This window comes from Panulirus ornatus, chromosome 24, assembly GCF_036320965.1.
Source record: "Panulirus ornatus isolate Po-2019 chromosome 24, ASM3632096v1, whole genome shotgun sequence".
Classification (NCBI taxonomy): Eukaryota; Metazoa; Arthropoda; class Malacostraca; order Decapoda; family Palinuridae; genus Panulirus; species Panulirus ornatus.
The window spans coordinates 13,023,694-13,042,185 of record NC_092247.1 but is presented as its reverse complement, the minus strand read 5'-3'; the positions used below and the strand labels follow the sequence as shown (position 1 = coordinate 13,042,185).

The window sequence follows — 18,492 nt, the reverse complement described above, 5'->3', positions numbered from 1 at the left end:
GAGACTAGATTCACATTGTTCAGAATAACTTACACTCGCGCAGCAAGATATTATCCTGCACTGACATAATGCCTGTGTATCATGCTCCACTACACAGAGATAAACAGGATGATATGGATGGGAAAGCGACGTTGCACGGAGACCCTGTTATGTGATGCAAGGGAGATCAACCCTGCATGGTTAAGGGAGAATGAATACATCAAGAGGCACAAAACCAAGATGGAAGAGATGTGGTCCGTGAGAGCCAGTGTTCTGGTCCACCCTCCGGTGGTGCGGATCACATCAAAGGTGGACAGGTTCACGAGTTAGACAATTTCTGTACGTTAGTAAGTAGACAGGCACGCCATTCTTCCTGACCGTGACGCATTTACGGGCCGCCCAGAGTCGAATCGTAGTTGCGGCAGTAGGTCCATAGTCGACCAAGCTGTTCATCCACCCTAGAGGTTTGTATATAAAATGAGCACCTGGCTTAGGCTGAAGCGGGGTTTGAGATGCTATTTCTTGTGGGTTGGGGTAGCGACAGAAATGGATAAAGGCACGCAAGTATGAATATGTACATGTGTATATATATATGTGTGTGTGTCTGTGTGTATGCTGATATGTATATGTATGTATATGTGCGTGTGTCGCGTTTATGTGTATATATATGTGTATATGAGTGGATGGGCCATTCTTCATCTGATTCCTGGCGCTACCTCAGTGACGCGGGTAACAGCGAATATATATATATATATATATATATATATATATATATATATATATATATATATATATATATATATATATATATATATATATATATATATATATATATATATATATATATATATGGAGAGAGATGGGTGATTATTGGTGCATATGCACCTGGGCATGAGAAGAAAGATCATGAGAGGCAAGTGTTTTGGGAGCAGCTGAATGAGTGTGTTAGTGGTTTTGATGCACAAGACCGGGTTATAGTGATGGGTGATTTGAATGCAAAGGTGAGTAATGTGGCAATTGAGGTAATAATTGGTATACATGGGGTGTTCAGTGTTGTAAATGGAAATGGTGAAGAGCTTGTAGATTTATGTGCTGAAAAAGGACTGGTGAGTGGGAATACCTGGTTTAAAAATCGAGATATACATAAGTATACGTATGTAAGTAGGAGAGATGGCCAGAGAGCGTTATTGGATTACGTGTTAATTGATAGGCGCGCGAAAGAGAGACTTTTGGATGTTCATGTGCTGAGAGGTGCAACTGGAGGGATGTCTGATCATTATCTTGTGGAGGCGAAGGTGAAGATTTGTAGGGGTTTTCAGAAAAGAAGAGGGAATGTTGGAGTGAAGAGAGTGGTGAGAGTAAGTGAGCTTAGGAGGGAGACTTGTGTGAGGAAGTACCAGGAGAGACTGAGTACAGAATAGAAAAAGGTGAGAACAAAGGAGGTAAGGGGAGTGAGGGAGGAATGGGATGTATTTAGGGAAGCAGTGATGGCGTGCGTAAAAGATGCTTGTGGCATGAGAAGCGTAGGAGGTGGGTTGATTAGAAAGGGTAGTGAGTGGTGGGATGAAGAAGTAAGATTATTAGTGAAAGAGAAGAGAGAGGCATTTGGACGATTTTTGCAGGGAAAAAATGCAATTGAGTGGGAGAAGTATAAAAGAAAGAGACAGGAGGTCAAGAGAAAGGTGCAAGAGGTGAAAAAAAGGGCAAATGAGAGTTGGGGTGAGAGAGTATCATTTAATTTTAGGGAGAATAAAATGATGTTCTGGAAGGAGGTAGATAAAATGCGTAAGACTATGAAGCAAATGGGAACTTCAGTGAAGGGCGCTAATGGGGAGGTGATAACAAGTAGTGGTGATGTGAGAAGGAGATGGAGTGAGTATTTTGAAGGTTTGTTGAATGTGTTTGATGATAGAGTGGCAGATATAGGGTGTTTTGGTCGAGGTGGTGTGCAAAGTGAGAGGGTTAGGGAAAATGATTTGGTAAACAGAGAAGAGGTAGCAAAAGCTTTGCGGAAGATGAAAGCCGGCAAGGCAGCAGGTTTGGATGGTATTGGAGTGGAACTTATTAAAAAAGGGGGTGACTGTATTGTTAACTGGTTGGTAAGGTTATCTAATGTGTGTATGATACATGGTGAGGTGCCTGAGGATTGGGGGAATGCGTGCATAGTACCATTGTACAAAGGCAAAGGGGATAAGAGTGAGTGCTCAAATTACAGAGGTATAAGTTTGTTGAGTATTCCTGGTAAGTCATATGGAAGGGTATTGAATGAGAGGGTGAAGGCATGTACATAGCATCAGATTGGGGAAGAGCAGTGTGGTTTCCGAAGTGGTAGAGGATGTGTGGATCAGGTGTTTACTTTGAAGAATGTATGTGAGAAATACATAGAAAAGCAAATGGATTTGTATGTAGCATTTATTGATCTGGAGAAGGCATATGATAGAGTTGATAGAGATGTTCTGTGGAAGGTATTAAGAATATATGGTGTGGGAGGCAAGTTGTTAGAAGCAGTGAAAAGTTTTTATCGAGGATGTAAGGCATGTGTACGTGTAGGAAGAGAGGAAAGTGATTGGTTTTCAGTGAATGTAGGTTTGTGGCAGGGGTGTGTGATACGTACAGTAGGATTGAGGGTCGTCAATTGGGAGGTAAGTTTGAATGGAGAAAAACTGGAGGAAGTAAAGTGTTTTAGATATCTTGGAGTGGATCTGGCAGCGGATGGAACCATGGAAGCGGAAGTGAATCATAGGGTGGGGGAGGGGGCGAGAATTCTGGGAGCCTTGAAGAATGTTTGGAAGTCGAGAACATTATCTCGGAAAGTAAAATTGGGTATGTTTGAAGGAATAGTGGTTCCAACAATGTTGTATGGTTGCGAGGCGTGGGCTATGGATGGAGTTATGCGCAGGAGGGTGGATGTGCTGGAAATGAGATGTTTGAGGACAATATGTGGTGTGAAGTGGTTTGATCGAGTAAGTAATGTAAGGGTAAGAGAGATGTGTGGAAATAAAAAGAGTGTGGCTGAGAGAGCAGAAGAGGGTGTTTTGAAATGGTTTGGTCACATGGAGAGAATGAGTGAGGAAAGATTGACCAAGAGGATATATGTCTCAGAGGTGGAGGGAACGAGGAGAAGTGGGAGACCAAATTGGAGGTGGAAGGATGGAGTGAAAAAGATTTTGTGTGATCGGGGCCTGAACATGCAGGAGGGTGAAAGGCGTGCAAGGAATAGAGTAAATTGGAACGATGTGGTATACCGGGGTCGACGTGCTGTCAGTGGATTGAATCAGTGCATGTGAAGCGTCTGGGGTAAACCATGGAAAGTTGTGTGGGGCCTGGATGTTGAAAGGGAGCTGTTGTTTCGGTGCATTATTACATGACAGGTAGCGCTAGGAAAAGACAACAAAGGCGCCCATTCGTTCAAACTCAGTCTCTAGCTGTCATGTAATAATACACCGAAACCACAGCTCCCTTTCCACATCCAGGCCCCAGAGAACTTTCCATGGTTTACCCCAGACGCTTCACATGCCCTGGTTCAATCCATTGACAGCACGTCGACCCCGGTATACCACATCGTTCCAATTCACTCTATTCCTTGCACGCCTTTCACCTTCCTGCATGTTCAGGCCCCTATCACACAAAATCTTTTTCACTCCATCTTTCCACCTCCAATTTGGCCTCCCACTTCTCCTCGTTCCCTCCACCTCTGACACATATACCCTCTTGGTCAATCTTTCCTCACTCATTCTCTCCATGTGACCAAACCATTTCAAAACACCCTCTTGTGCTCTCTCAACCACACTCCTTTTACTACCACACATCTCTCTTACCCTATTATTACTTACTCGATCAAACCACCTCACACCACATATTGTTCTCAACCATCTCATTTCCAGCACATCCACTCTCCTGCGCACAACTCTATCCATAGCCCACGCCTCGCAACCATACAACATTGTTGGAACCACTATTCCTTCAAACATACCCATTTTTGCTTTCCGAGATAATGTTCTCGACTTCCACACATTCTTCAAGGCTCCCAGAATTTTCACCTCCTTCCCCACCCTATGATTCACTTCCGTTTCCATGGTTCCATCCGCTGCCAAATTCACTCCCAGATATCTAAAACACTTCACTTCCTCCAGTTTTTCTCCATTCAAACTTACCTCCCAATTGACTTGACCCTCAACCCTACTGTACCTAATAACCTTGCTCTTATTCACATTTACTCTCAACTTTCTTCTTTCACACCTTTTACCAAACTCAGTCACCAGCTTCTGCAGTTTTCCACATGAATCAGCCACCAGCGTTGTATCATCAGCGAAGAACAACTGACTCACTTCCTAAGCTCTCTCATCTACAACAGACTGCATACTTGCCCCTCTTTCCAAAACTCTTGCATTCACCTGCCTAACAACCCCATCCATAAACAAATCAACCATGGAGACATCACCCACCCCTGCCGCAAACCTACATTCACTGAGAACCAATCACTTTCCTCTCTTCCTACACGTACACATGCCTTACATCCTCGATAAAAACTTATCACTGCTTCTGAAAACTTGCCTCCCACACCATATATTCTTAATACCTTCCACAGAGCATCTCTATCAACTCTATCATATTCCTTTTACAGATCCATAAATGCTACATACAAATCCATTTGCTTTTCTAAGTATTTCTCACATACATCCCTCAAAGCAAACACCTGATCCACACATCCTCTACCACTTCTGAAACCACACTGCTCTTTCCCAATCTGATGCTCTGTACATGCCTTCACCCTCTCAATCAATACCCTCACATATAATTTCCCAGGAATGCTCAACAAACTTATACCTCTGTAAGATTTTTTTTGTACAATGGCACTATGCAAGCATTCCGCCAATCCTCAGGCACCTCACCATGAGTCATACATACATTGAATAACCTCACCAACCAGTCACCCTCTTTTCTGATAAATTCCACTGCAATACCATTCAAACCTGCTGCCTTGCCGGCTTTCATCTTCCGCAAAGCTTTTACTACCTCTTCTCTGTTTACCAAATCATTTTCCCTAACCCTCTCACTTTGCACACCACCTCGACCAAAACACCCTATATCTGCCACTCTATCATCAAACACATTCAATAAACCTTCAAAATACTCTCTCCATCTCCTCACATCACCACTACTTGTTATCACCTCCCATTTGCCCCCTTCACTGAGTTTCCATTTGTTCCCTTGTCTTACGCACTTTATTTACCTCCTTCCAAAACATCTTTTTATTCTCCCTAAAATTTAATGATACTCTCTCACCCCAACTCTCATTTGCCCTCTTTTACACCTCTTGCACCTTTCTCTTGACCTCCTGCCTCTTTCATTTATACATATCCCAGTCATTTGCATTACTTCCCTGCAAAAATCGTCCAAATGCCTCTCTCTTCTCTTTCACTGATAATCTTACTTCTTCATCCCACCACTCACTACCCTTTCTAATCTACCCACCTCCCACGCTTCTAATGCCACAAGCATCTTTTGCGCAAGCGCCATCATTGCTTCTCTAAATACATCCAATTCCTCCCACACTCTCTTTACGTCCTTTGTTCTCACCTTTTGCCATTTTGTACTCAGTCTCTCCTGGTACTTCCTCACACAAGTCTCCTTCCCAAGCTCACTTACTCTCACCACTCTCTTCACCCCAACATTCTCTCTTCTTTTCTGAAAACCTCTACAAATCTTTACCTTCGCCTCCACAAGATAATGATCAGACATTCCTCCAGTTGCACCTCTCAGTTCATTAACATCCAAAAGTCTCTCTTTCGCGCGCCTATGAATTAACACGTAATCCAGTAACGCTCTCTGGCCATCTCTCCTACTTACGTACGCATACTTATATATATATATATATATATATATATATATATATATATATATATATATATATATATATATATATATATATATATATATATATATATATATATATTTTTTTTTTTTCTTTTTTTGCTTTGTCGCTGTCTCCCGCGTTTGCGAGGTAGCGCAAGGAAACAGACGAAAGAAATGGCCCAACCCACCCACATACACATGTATATACATACGTCCACACACGCAAATATACATACCTACACAGCTTTCCATGGTTTACCCCAGACGTTTCACATGCCCTGATTCAATCCACTGACAGCACGTAAACCCCGGTATACCACATCGCTCCAATTCACTCTATTCCTTGCCATCCTTTCACCCTCCTGCATGTTCAGGCCCCGATCACACAAAATCTTTTTCACTCCATCTTTCCACCTCCAATTTGGTCTCCCTCTTCTCCTCGTTCCCTCCACCTCCGACACATATGTCCTCTTGGTCAATCTTTCCTCACTCATTCTCTCCATGTGCCCAAACGATTTCAAAACACCCTCTTCTGCTCTCTCAACCACGCTCTTTTTATTTCCACACATCTCTCTTACCCTTACGTTACTTACTCGATCAAACCACCTCACACCACACATTGTCCTCAAACATCTCATTTCCAGCACATCCATCCTCCTGCGCACAACTCCATCCATAGCCCACGCCTCGCAACCATACAACATTGTTGGAACCACTATTCCTTCAAACATACCCATTTTTGCTTTCTGAGATAATGTTCTCGACTTCCACACATTCTTCAAGGCTCCCAGGATTTTCGCCCCCTCCCCCACCCTATGATCCACTTCCGCTTCCATGGTTCCATCCGCTGCCAGATCCACTCCCAGATATCTAAAACACTTCACTTCCTGAAAGTTTTTCTCCATTCAAACTCACCTCCCAGTTGACTTGACCCTCAACCCTACTGTACCTAATAACCTTGCTCTTATTCACATTTACTCTTAACTTTCTTCCTTCACACACTTTACCAAACTCAGTCACCAGCTTCTGCAGTTTCTCACATGAATCAGCCACCAGCGCTGCATCATCAGCGAACAACAACTGACTCACTTCCCAAGCTCTCTCATCCCCAACAGACTTCATACTTGCCCCTCTTTCCAAAACTCTTGCATTCACCTCCCTAACAACCCCATCCATAAACAAATCAAACAACCATGGAGACATCATAACACCCCTGCCGCAAACCTACATTCACTGAGAACCAATCACTTTCCTCTCTTCCTACACGTACACATGCCTTACATCCTCGATAAAAACTTTTCACTTCTTCTAAGAACTTGCCTCCCACACCATATATTCTTAATACCTTCCACAGAGCATCTCTATCAACTCTATCATATGCCTTATCCAGATCCATAAATGCTACATACAAATCCATTTGCTTTTCTAAGTTTTTCTCACATACATTCTTCAAAGCAAACACCTGATCCACACATCCTCTACCACTTCTGAAACCACACTGCTCTTCCCCAATCTGATGCTCTGTACATGCCTTTACCCTCTCAATCAATACCCTCCCATATAATTTATCAGGAATACTCAACAAACTTATACCTCTGTAATTTGAGCACTCACTCTTATCCCCTTTGCCTTTGTACAATGGCACTATGCACGCATTCCGCCAATCCTCAGGCACCTCACCATGAGTCATACATACATTAAATAACCTTACCAACCAGTCAACAATACAGTCACCCCCTTTTTTAATAAATTCCACTGCAATACCATGCAAACCTGCTGCCTTGCCGGCTTTCATTTTCCGCAAAGCTTTTACTACCTCTTCTCTGTTTACCCAATCGTTTTCCCTAACACTCTCACTTTGCACACCACCTCGACCAAAACACCCTATATCTGCCACTCTATCATCAAACACATTCATCAAACCTTCAAAATACTCACTCCATCTCCTTCTCACATCACCACTACTTGTTATCACCTCCCCATTTGCTCCCTTCACTGAAGTTCTCATTTGCTCCCTTATCTTACGCACTTTATTTACCTCCTTCCAGAACATCTTTTTATTCTCCCTAAAATTTAATGATACTCTCTTACCCCAACTCTCATTTGCCCTTTTTTTCACCTCTTGCACCTTTCTCTTGACCTCCTGTCTCTTTCTTTTATACGTCTCCCACTCAATTGCATTTTTTCCCTGCAAAAATCGTCCAAAGGCCTCTCTCTTCTCTTTCACTAATACTCTTACTTCTTCATCCTACCACTCACCATATATATATTTTTTTTTTTTTTTTTTTTACTTCGTTGCTGTCTCCCGCGTTTGCGAGGTAGCGCAAGGAAACAGACGAAAGAAATGGCCCAACCCCCCCCATACACATGTATATACATACGTCCACACACGCAAATATACATACCTACACAGCTTTCCATGGTTTACCCCAGACGCTTCACATGCCTTGATTCAATCCACTGACAGCACGTCAGCCCCGGTATACCACATCGCTCCAATTCACTCTATTCCTTGCCTTCCTTTCACCCTCCTGCATGTTCAGGCCCCGATCACACAAAATCTTTTTCACTCCATCTTTCCACCTCCAATTTGGTCTCCCTCTTCTCCTTGTTCCCTCCACCTCCGACACATATATCCTCTTGGTCAATCTTTCCTCACTCATCCTCTCCATGTGCCCAAACCACTTCAAAACACCCTCTTCTGCTCTCTCAACCACGCTCTTTTTATTTCCACACATCTCTCTTACCCTTACGTTACTCACTCGATCAAACCACCTCACACCACACATTGTCCTCAAACATCTCATTTCCAGCACATCCATCCTCCTGCGCACAACTCTATCCATAGCCCACGCCTCGCAACCATACAACATTGTTGGAACCACTATTCCTTCAAACATACCCATTTTTGCTTTCCGAGATAATGTTCTCGACTTCCACACATTCTTCAAGGCCCCCAGAATTTTCGCCCCCTCCCCCACCCTATGATCCACTTCCGCTTCCATGGTTCCATCCGCTGGCAGATCCACTCCCAGATATCTAAAACACTTCACTTCCTCCAGTTTTTCTCCATTCAAACTCACCTCCCAATTGACTTGACCCTCAACCCTACTGTATCTAATAACCTTGCTCTTATTCACATTTACTCTTAACTTTCTTCTTCCACACACTTTACCAAACTCAGTCACCAGCTTCTGCAGTTTCTCACATGAATCAGCCACCAGCGCTGTGTCATCAGCGAACAACAACTGACTCACTTCCCAAGCTCTCTCATCCCCAACAGACTTCATACTTGCCCCTCTTTCCAAAACTCTTGTATTTACCTCCCTAACAACCCCATCCATAAACAAATTAAACAACCATGGAGATATCACACACCCCTGCCGCAAACCTACATTCACTGAGAACCAATCACTTTCCTCTCTTCCTACACGTACACATGCCTTACATCCTCGATAAAAACTTTTCACTGCTTCTAACAACTTTCCTCCCACACCATTTATTCTTAATACCTTCCACAGAGCATCTCTATCAACTCTATCATATGCCTTCTCCAGATCCATAAATGCTACATACAAATCCATTTGCTTTTCTAAGTATTTCTCACATACATTCTTCAAAGCAAACACCTGATCCACACATTCTCTACCACTTCTGAAACCACACTGCTCTTCCCCAATCTGATGCTCTGTACATGCCTTCACCCTCTCAATCAATATTCTCCCATATAATTTACCAGGAATACTCAACAAACTTATACCTCTGTAATTTGAGCACTCACTCTTATCCCCTTTGCCTTTGTACAATGGCACTATGCACTCATTCCGCCAATCCTCAGGCACCTCACCATGAGTCATACATACATTAAATAACCTTACCAACCAGTCAACAATACAGTCACCCCCTTTTTTAATAAATTCCACTGCAATACCATCCAAACCTGCTGCCTTGCCGGCTTTCATCTTCCGGCAAAGCTTTCACTACCTCTTCTCTGTTTACCAAATCATTTTCCCTAACCCTCTCACTTTGCACACTACCTCGACCAAAACACCCTATATCTGCCACTCTGTCATCAAACACATTCAACAATCCTTCGAAATACTCACTCCATCTCCTTCTCACATCACCACTACTTGTTATCACCTCCCCATTTGCGCCCTTCACTGAAGTTCCCATTTGCTCCCTTGTCTTACGCACTTTATTTACCTCCTTCCAGAACATCTTTTTATTCTCTCTAAACTTTAATGATACTCTCTCACCCCAACTCTCATTTGCCCTTTTTTTCACCTCTTGCACCTTTCTCTTGACCTCCTGTCTCTTTCTTTTATACATCTCCCACTCAATTGCATTTTTTCCCTGCAAAAATATATATATATATATATATATATATATATATATATATATATATATATATATGTTTTTTTTTATACTATTCGCCATTTCCCGCGTTGGCGAGGTAGCGTTAAGAACAGAAGACTGAGCCTTTCAGGGAATATCCTCACTTGGCTCCCTTCTCTGCTCCTTCTTTTGGAAAATTAAAAAACGAGAGGGGAGGATTTCCAGCCCCCCGCTCCCTTCCCTTTTAATCGCCTTCTACGACACGCAGGGAATACGTGAGAAGTATTCTTTCTCCCCTATCCCCACTGATAATTATATATATATATAGAATCAGAACAAAAAAGTAGGATGTCCGGGGAAGAAACTGATGGTGCTCATGTTCTAGTGGATGCTCTTGTTCAATAAGGTGTTAGATATATGTTTGGAATAGTGGGAATTCCTGTTGTCGAAATAGTAGTGGCAGCTCAGCAAGCAGGTATTAAGTACATTGGGATGCGTAATGAACAAGCTGCATGCTATGCTGCCCAAGCTATAGGTTACTTGACGGGAATGCCTGGGGTGGGTTTGGTTGTGTCAGGTCCAGGACTTCTCCACACAATTGGTGGTTTGGCAAATGCTCAGACAAAGTACTGGCCATTGTTGGTGGTTGGTGGCTCCAGTGACCAAGAGCAAGAAGGTCTAGGGGCCTTTCAGGAGTGTCCACAGGTTGAGTCATGTCGCATCTATTGCAAATACTCAGCCCGACCTCCAAGAATTGATACTATACCATACCACATGGCAAAAGCTATAAAGTGCACAATTTATGGACGACCCGGTGCTGCATACCTAGATTTACCTGGAAATCTCATAGCTGAGAGAGTAGATGAGTCACTGATTTTTCAGCATCCCAAGTGTCCCCCCACCTCCAATATCTCTTGCATCACCAGACTCCGTCTTGGAGGCAGTTGCAACTGCTTTGTGGTGCTCAGCGTCCTCTGGTGGTGGTAGGGAAGGGCGCTGCCTATTCCCGTGCTGAAGAACAGTTCCATTGTTTGTTAGAAAAGACTGGTATACCCTTCTTACCTACACCAATGGGCAAAGGAGTTGTACGCGATGACCACCCTTTGTGTGTGGCGCCTGCTCGCACCAAAGCATTGTTGGAGGCTGATGTGATTCTGCTTCTTGGAGCAAGATTGAATTGGATTCTTCATTTTGGTCGCCCTCCACGATATGCATCAGATGTAAAGTTTATACATGTGGATTCATGTTCTGAGGAGTTCCACAACAGTGTGAATGGAAGTGTTCTTTTGCTAGGTGACTTAAGGGCAGTTTGTGGCCAGCTCCAAGAAGCAGTACTAGGAACTCTTGTTGCCTCACTCACCTTGGTGGTCTCAACTTCAAGAGAAAGTGCAGGACAACAAAAGCATTAGTACTAAAATGGCCCAGGATATTTCAGAACCTTTGAACTACTACGCAGTACTTCATCACCTGTACCAGCTGTTACCACATGATTGTATTATTGTCAGTGAAGGAGCCAATACCATGGACATTGGACGGACTATTTTGCTCAACAAATTTCCACGCCACATACTGGATGCAGGTACTTTTGGAACAATGGGTGTTGGTCTTGGTTATGCCATTGCAGCAGCCTTTAATGGAAACAATTTACCGCTACAAACTACCCATCATAGTCATCATTGTAAACAATAATGGCATCTACAGTGGTTTGGACAAGGGATTGTTCAATGAAATAAGAGATGGAATGGATGCTGCTATTGCAACTCCACCAACATCACTTCTGCCAACTATACACTATGAATGCATGGCTTCAATGTTCAGTGAAACTGGTTTCTTCTGTAAGTCTGTCCCTGAACTACAAGAGGCAGTTAGTCAGGCTCTTGAAGAAGAAAACAAGCCTTCACTTATTAATGTGATGATCAACCCTGGAGCTCAACGTAAAGTTCAAGACTTTGACTGGCTGACACGCTCTAAACTTTAAGTCAGAAGAATATGATGCATTTGCATTTCAAAATATCAACAACATGTAAATGAATAATTGTTTTGTATTTTTCCTTGTGTTCACAAACAAGGATTGACTGAATCCTTGTTGGTTTCATACATAACTTTTTGGCTTTTGTGGGAAGGCAGCAGATTTATTTTAACTAAATTTGATAACATTATATTGTAAAGTATTATTAGGGAATTATCCCTGAGATAGGGGAGAAAGAATACTTCCCATGTATTCCTTGCATGTCGTAGAAGGCGACTAAAAGGGGAGGGAGCGGGTGGCTGGAAATCCTCCCCTCTCATTTTTTTTTAATTTTCCAAAAGAAGGAACAGAGAAGGGGGCCAGGTGAGGATATTCCCTTAAAGGTCCAGTCCTCTGTTCTCAACGCTACCTCGCTAACGCGGGAAATGGCGAATAGTTTGAAAGAAAGAAAATGGTATTGCAGTGGAATTTATTAAAAAAGGGGGTGACTGTATTGTTGACTGGTTGGTAAGGTTATTTAATGTATGTATGACTCATGGTGAGGTGCCTGAGGATTGGCGGAATGCGTGCATAGTGCCATTGTACAAAGGCAAAGGGGATAAGAGTGAGTGCTCAAATTACAGAGGTATAAGTTTGTTGAGTATTCCTGGTAAATTATATGGGAGGGTATTGATTGAGAGGGTGAAGGCATGTACAGAGCATCAGATTGGGGAAGAGCAGTGTGGTTTCAGAAGTGGTAGAGGATGTGTGGATCAGGTGTTTGCTTTGAAGAATGTATGTGAGAAATACTTAGAAAAGCAAATGGCTTTGTATGTAGCATTTATGGATCTGGAGAAGGCATATGATAGAGTTGATAGAGATGCTCTGTGGAAGGTATTAAGAATATATGGTGTGGGAGGCAAGTTGTTAGAAGCAGTGAAAAGTTTTTATCGAGGATGTAAGACATGTGTACGTGTAGGAAGAGAGGAAAGTGATTGGTTCTCAGTGAATGTAGGTTTGCGGCAGGGGTGTGTGATGTCTCCATGGTTGTTTAATTTGTTTATGGATGGGGTTGTTAGGGAGGTGAATGCAAGAGTTTTGGAAAGAGGGGCAAGTATGAAGTCTGTTGGGGATGAGAGAGCTTGGGAAGTGAGTCAGTTGTTGTTCGCTGATGACACAGCGCTGGTGGCTGATTCATGTGAGAAACTGCAGAAGCTGGTGACTGAGTTTGGTAAAGTGTGTGAAAGAAGAAAGTTAAGAGTAAATGTGAATAAGAGCAAGGTTATTAGGTACAGTAGGGTTGAGGGTCAAGTCAATTGGGAGGTGAGTTTGAATGGAGATAAACTGGAGGAAGTGAAGTGTTTCAGATATCTGGGAGTGGATCTGGCAGCGGATGGAACCATGGAAGCGGAAGTGGATCATAGGGTGGGGGAGGGGGCGAAAATTCTGGGAACCTTGAAGAATGTGTGGAAGTCGAGAACATTATCTTGGAAAGCAAAAATGGGTATGTTTGAAGGAATAGTGGTTCCAACAATGTTGTATGGTTGCGAGGCGTGGGCTATGGATAGAGTTGTGCGCAGGAGGATGGATGTGCTGGAAATGAGATGTTTGAGGACAATGTGTGGTGTGAGGTGGTTTGCAAGGTAGCGCAAGGAAACAGACGAAAGAAATGGCCCAACCCACCCCCATACACATGTATATACATACGTCCACACACGCAAATATACATACCTACACAGCTTTCCATGGTTTACCCCAGACGCTTCACATGCCTTGATTCTATCCACTGACAGCACGTCAAGCCCGGTATACCACATCGCTCCAATTCACTCTATTCCTTGCCCTCCTTTCACCCCCCTGCACGTTCAGGCCCCGATCACACAAAATCTTTTTCACTCCATCTTTCCACCTCCAATTTGGTCTCCCTCTTCTCCTCGTTCCCTCCACCTCCGACACATATATCCTCTTGGTCAATCTTTCCTCACTCATTCTCTCCATGTGCCCAAACCATTTCAAAACACCCTCTTCTGCTCTCTCAACCACGCTCTTTTTATTTCCACACATCTCTCTTACCCTTACGTTACTCACTCGATCAAACCACCTCACACCACACATTGTCCTCAAACATCTCATTTCCAGCACATCCATCCTCCTGCGCACAACTCTATCCATAGCCCACGCCTCGCAACCATACAACATTGTTGGAACCACTATTCCTTCAAACATACCCATTTTTGCTTTCCGAGATAATGTTTTCGACTTCCACACATTTTTCAAGGCTCCCAAAATTTTCGCCCCCTCCCCCACCCTATGATCCACTTCCGCTTCCATGGTTCCATCCGCTGACAGATCCACTCCCAGATATCTAAAACACTTCACTTCCTCCAGTTTTTCTCCATTCAAACTCACCTCCCAATTGACTTGACCCTCAACCCTACTGTACCTAATAACCTTGCTCTTATTCACATTTACTCTTAACTTTCTTCTTCCACACACTTTACCAAACTCCGTCACCAGCTTCTGCAGTTTCTCACATGAATCCGCCACCAGCGCTGTATCATCAGCGAACAACAACTGACTCACTTCCCAAGCTCTCTCATCCCCAACAGACTTCATACTTGCCCCTCTTTCCAAGACTCTTGCATTTACCTCCCTAACAACCCCATCCATAAACAAATTAAACAACCATGGAGACATCACACACCCCTGCCGCAAACCTACATTCACTGAGAACCAATCACTTTCCTCTCTTCCTACACGTACACATGCCTTACATCCTCGATAAAAACTTTTCACTGCTTCTAACAACTTGCCTCCCACACCATATATTCTTAATACCTTCCACAGAGCATCTCTATCAACTCTATCATATGCCTTCTCCAGATCCATAAATGCTACATACAAATCCATTTGCTTTTCTAAGTATTTCTCACATACATTCTTCAAAGCAAACACCTGATCCACACATCCTCTACCACTTCTGAAACCACACTGCTCTTCCCCAATCTGATGCTCTGTACCTGCCTTCACCCTCTCAATCAATACCCTCCCATATAATTTACCAGGAATACTCAACAAACTTATACCTCTGTAATTTGAGCACTCACTCTTATCCCCTTTGCCTTTGTACAATGGCACTATGCACGCATTCCGCCAATCCTCAGGCACCTCACCATGAGTCATACATACATTAAATAACCTTACCAACCAGTCAACAATACAGTCACCCCCTTTTTTAATAAATTCCACTGCAATACCATCCAAACCTGCTGCCTTGCCGGCTTTCATCTTCCGCAAAGCTTTTACTACCTCTTCTCTGTTTACCAAATCATTTTCCCTAACCCTCTCACTTTGCACACCACCTCGACCCAAACACCCTATATCTGCCACTCTGTCATCAGACACATTCAACAAACCTTCAAAATACTCATTCCATCTCCTTCTCACATCACCACTACTTGTTATCACCTCCCCATTTACGCTCTTCACTGAAGTTCCCATTTGCTCCCTTGTCTTACGCACCCTATTTACCTCCTTCCAGAACATCTTTTTATTCTCCCTAAAATTTACTGATAGTCTCTCACCCCAACTCTCATTTGCCCTTTTTTTCACCTCTTGCACGTTTCTCTTGACCTCCTGTCTCTTTCTTTTATACTTCTCCCACTCAATTGCATTTTTTCCCTGCAAAAATCGTCCAAATGCCTCTCTCTTCTCTTTCACTAATACTCTTACTTCTTCATCCCACCACTCACTACCCTTTCTAAACAGCCCACCTCCCACTCTTCTCATGCCACAAGCATCTTTTGCGCAATTCATCACTGATTCCCTAAATACATCCCATTCCTCCCCCACTCCCCTTACTTCCATTGTTCTCACCTTTTTCCATTCTGTACACAGTCTCTCCTGAATCTTCCTCACACAGGTCTCCTTCCCAAGCTCACTTACTCTCACCACCTTCTTCACCCCAACATTCACTCTTCTTTTCTGAAAACCCATACTAATCTTCACCTTAGCCTCCACAAGATAATGATCAGACATCCCTCCAGTTGCACCTCTCAGCACATTGACATCCAAAAGTCTCTCTTTCGCACGCCTGTCAATTAACACGTAATCCAATAACGCTCTCTGGCCCTCTCTCCTACTTACATAAGTATACTTATGTATATCTCGCTTTTTAAACCAGGTATTCCCAATCATCAGTCCTTTTTCAGCACATAAATCTACAAGCTCCTCACCATTTCCATTTACAACACTGAACACCCCATGCACACCAATTATTCCCTCAACTGCCACATTACTCACCTTTGCATTCAAATCACCCATCACTATAACCCGGTCTCGTGCATCAAAACCGCTAACACACTCATTTAGCTGCTCCCAAAACACTTGCCTCTCATGATCTTTCTTCTCATGCCCAGGTGCATATGCACCAATAATCACCCACCTCTCTCCATCAACTTTCAATTTTACCCATATTAATCGAGAATTTACTTTCTTACATTCTATCACATACTCCCACAATATATATATATATATATATATATATATATATATATATATATATATATATATATATATATATATATATATATGTATGTATGTATATATATAGCGTTAATGGGATGGGCTTGATTAGGGCCTCAGCTGCTCGTGCCGTCTCAGCTAACATGAAACCAAGTACCCCTTGTGGGACGTAATTCGTTTATACGGAATGGTAGACTGGGAAATGGAACGCAAGTAGTAATGGATGTAGGAAAAGATAGGCGAGGAAAGGAAACTGTTTGGCTGGAAATACTCGTGTGTGGGTTGGACTTGGGAGACATCAGCGTTGTGCTTAGACTTAATGTAATGTGATGGAGGCCACAGAGATGCTGGTCAGTGAAAGGCCAGAAATATCAGGAATGCCCTTGGGGGAAGGGAAGTCTTTCTCATTCCCTGAAAAGAAATAGACCAAAATCATCCCCACACTGACTTGCACGTTCGTAAGGTAAAAACTGTCTTCAAATTTTTGAGGAAAATTCTTGTATTTTTGGATAATCTTATTGATTGTGAAGTTGTACGCGAAGGATGTCATCAGCTGAGTTCATTAAGACCATTGTCGAACATATTCCAAAGCCCCCACGATACTGAGACCAGAAATCGGGGTCACAGGAAGGAACTGAGAGGGTGTACTGGAAAGCGGAGATTCAAGGTTAGGTTGGTAGAGCTCCCATAACATGATGCTGGGGTGTGCAGTTGGAGCTCTCGCTGCTCTGGAACTAGGAGATATGGCTTTCATTTTGGTGATTAAAACCAGTCAAGAATAGATGATGCTTCACAGAGTTTTCATAACCATGTTTTACTCCAGTATTTCCCTTTGTTGTTGACTGCAGCCAAACGACCTTGTAAAGCCATCTCGCCTGATTGCCCACAAGCCCACTCGCCAGAGGTGCTTTGTCCAGACCCTCCTGAAGAACCCCTGAATGGGACAAGGGTTGTGGTGATGGACGTGGCGTTCTACACCTGTGATCCAGGGCTGGAGTTCCCGTCCGGCGAGCGGCAGATGAACACGACCTGCCTGATGGGGAACAAGACTTGGGACATCGATGTGGTGCCAGACTGTGAAGGTAAGCTTTTTAAAAAAGGTGGTAAGTGAAGAGTGAACAAACAGCACCTGAGATGAGGACCTGAAGTGTGTCAAAAAAAGGGCTGATTTCTAGAGGGCTTGCAAGAACCTTGGGCAGTGATGTCATGCCGAACTGTTACGGTGACAGTGTCAGAGCTGATGAGTGGAAGGATGACACAGGAACTGATTGCAGAGTTGCAGTGCTTTTCTTTCTTATGTCAAAACCTGCTGAAAGCCTGGTGGTGGCTTGAGGAAGACAAGCACCTGCGATGATAATGTACGTATACGTATACGTGAGTTCGTCTGCGGAGAGGCAAGTGATGGGGTGAGTGAGAGGTCCAGTAATGTTATGGGGTTAGATTGTTGAGGTGATTTTAGCAAAGGAATCTCGAGTAGAGACTCAGCAGGACTTGGGAAAGTAATGTGATGTCAAACTGTGAAAATAGATCTAAAAAGTGTTGGTGAATGGCTATATAAGACAGTGATATAGTGAATCCAGTGAATGGTTAACAGGTCTTAAAACAGTTAATGTGACGCCGACTGTGGGAGTGAGAGTATGGTAACTGTATGTTACGAGGAAGGGAAGCAAAAGCCGGGATGACTCGAACTAGTGATTTAATAGTTACATTAGGAGCCAGCGATGGTAAGTAGGTATCTCCGTGTTCTTGGTATCGGCCGATCTTTTCGGTAATTATAATTTGCATAAGTAAAGCCAATCGCAAATCTTGCCTATCTCATGGGGTCAGGTATGTGGTATATGAAGCTC

At 43.2% G+C, this 18,492-nt stretch overlaps 1 protein-coding gene and 1 pseudogene across 1 annotated transcript in view; both read left to right on the top strand.

Moving 5' to 3' along the window:
* LOC139757107 (sushi, von Willebrand factor type A, EGF and pentraxin domain-containing protein 1-like) overlaps positions 1-18,492 on the top strand; it is a 28,855-nt gene that overhangs the window by 7,421 nt on the left and 2,942 nt on the right. Inside the window, exon 3 of the mRNA XM_071677200.1 lies at positions 17,494-17,727. Coding sequence (XP_071533301.1) covers positions 17,494-17,727 — 234 coding nt within the window. The remainder of the gene's footprint in view (positions 1-17,493; positions 17,728-18,492) is intronic.
* Positions 109-12,588, top strand: LOC139756984 (2-hydroxyacyl-CoA lyase 1-like; annotated as a pseudogene).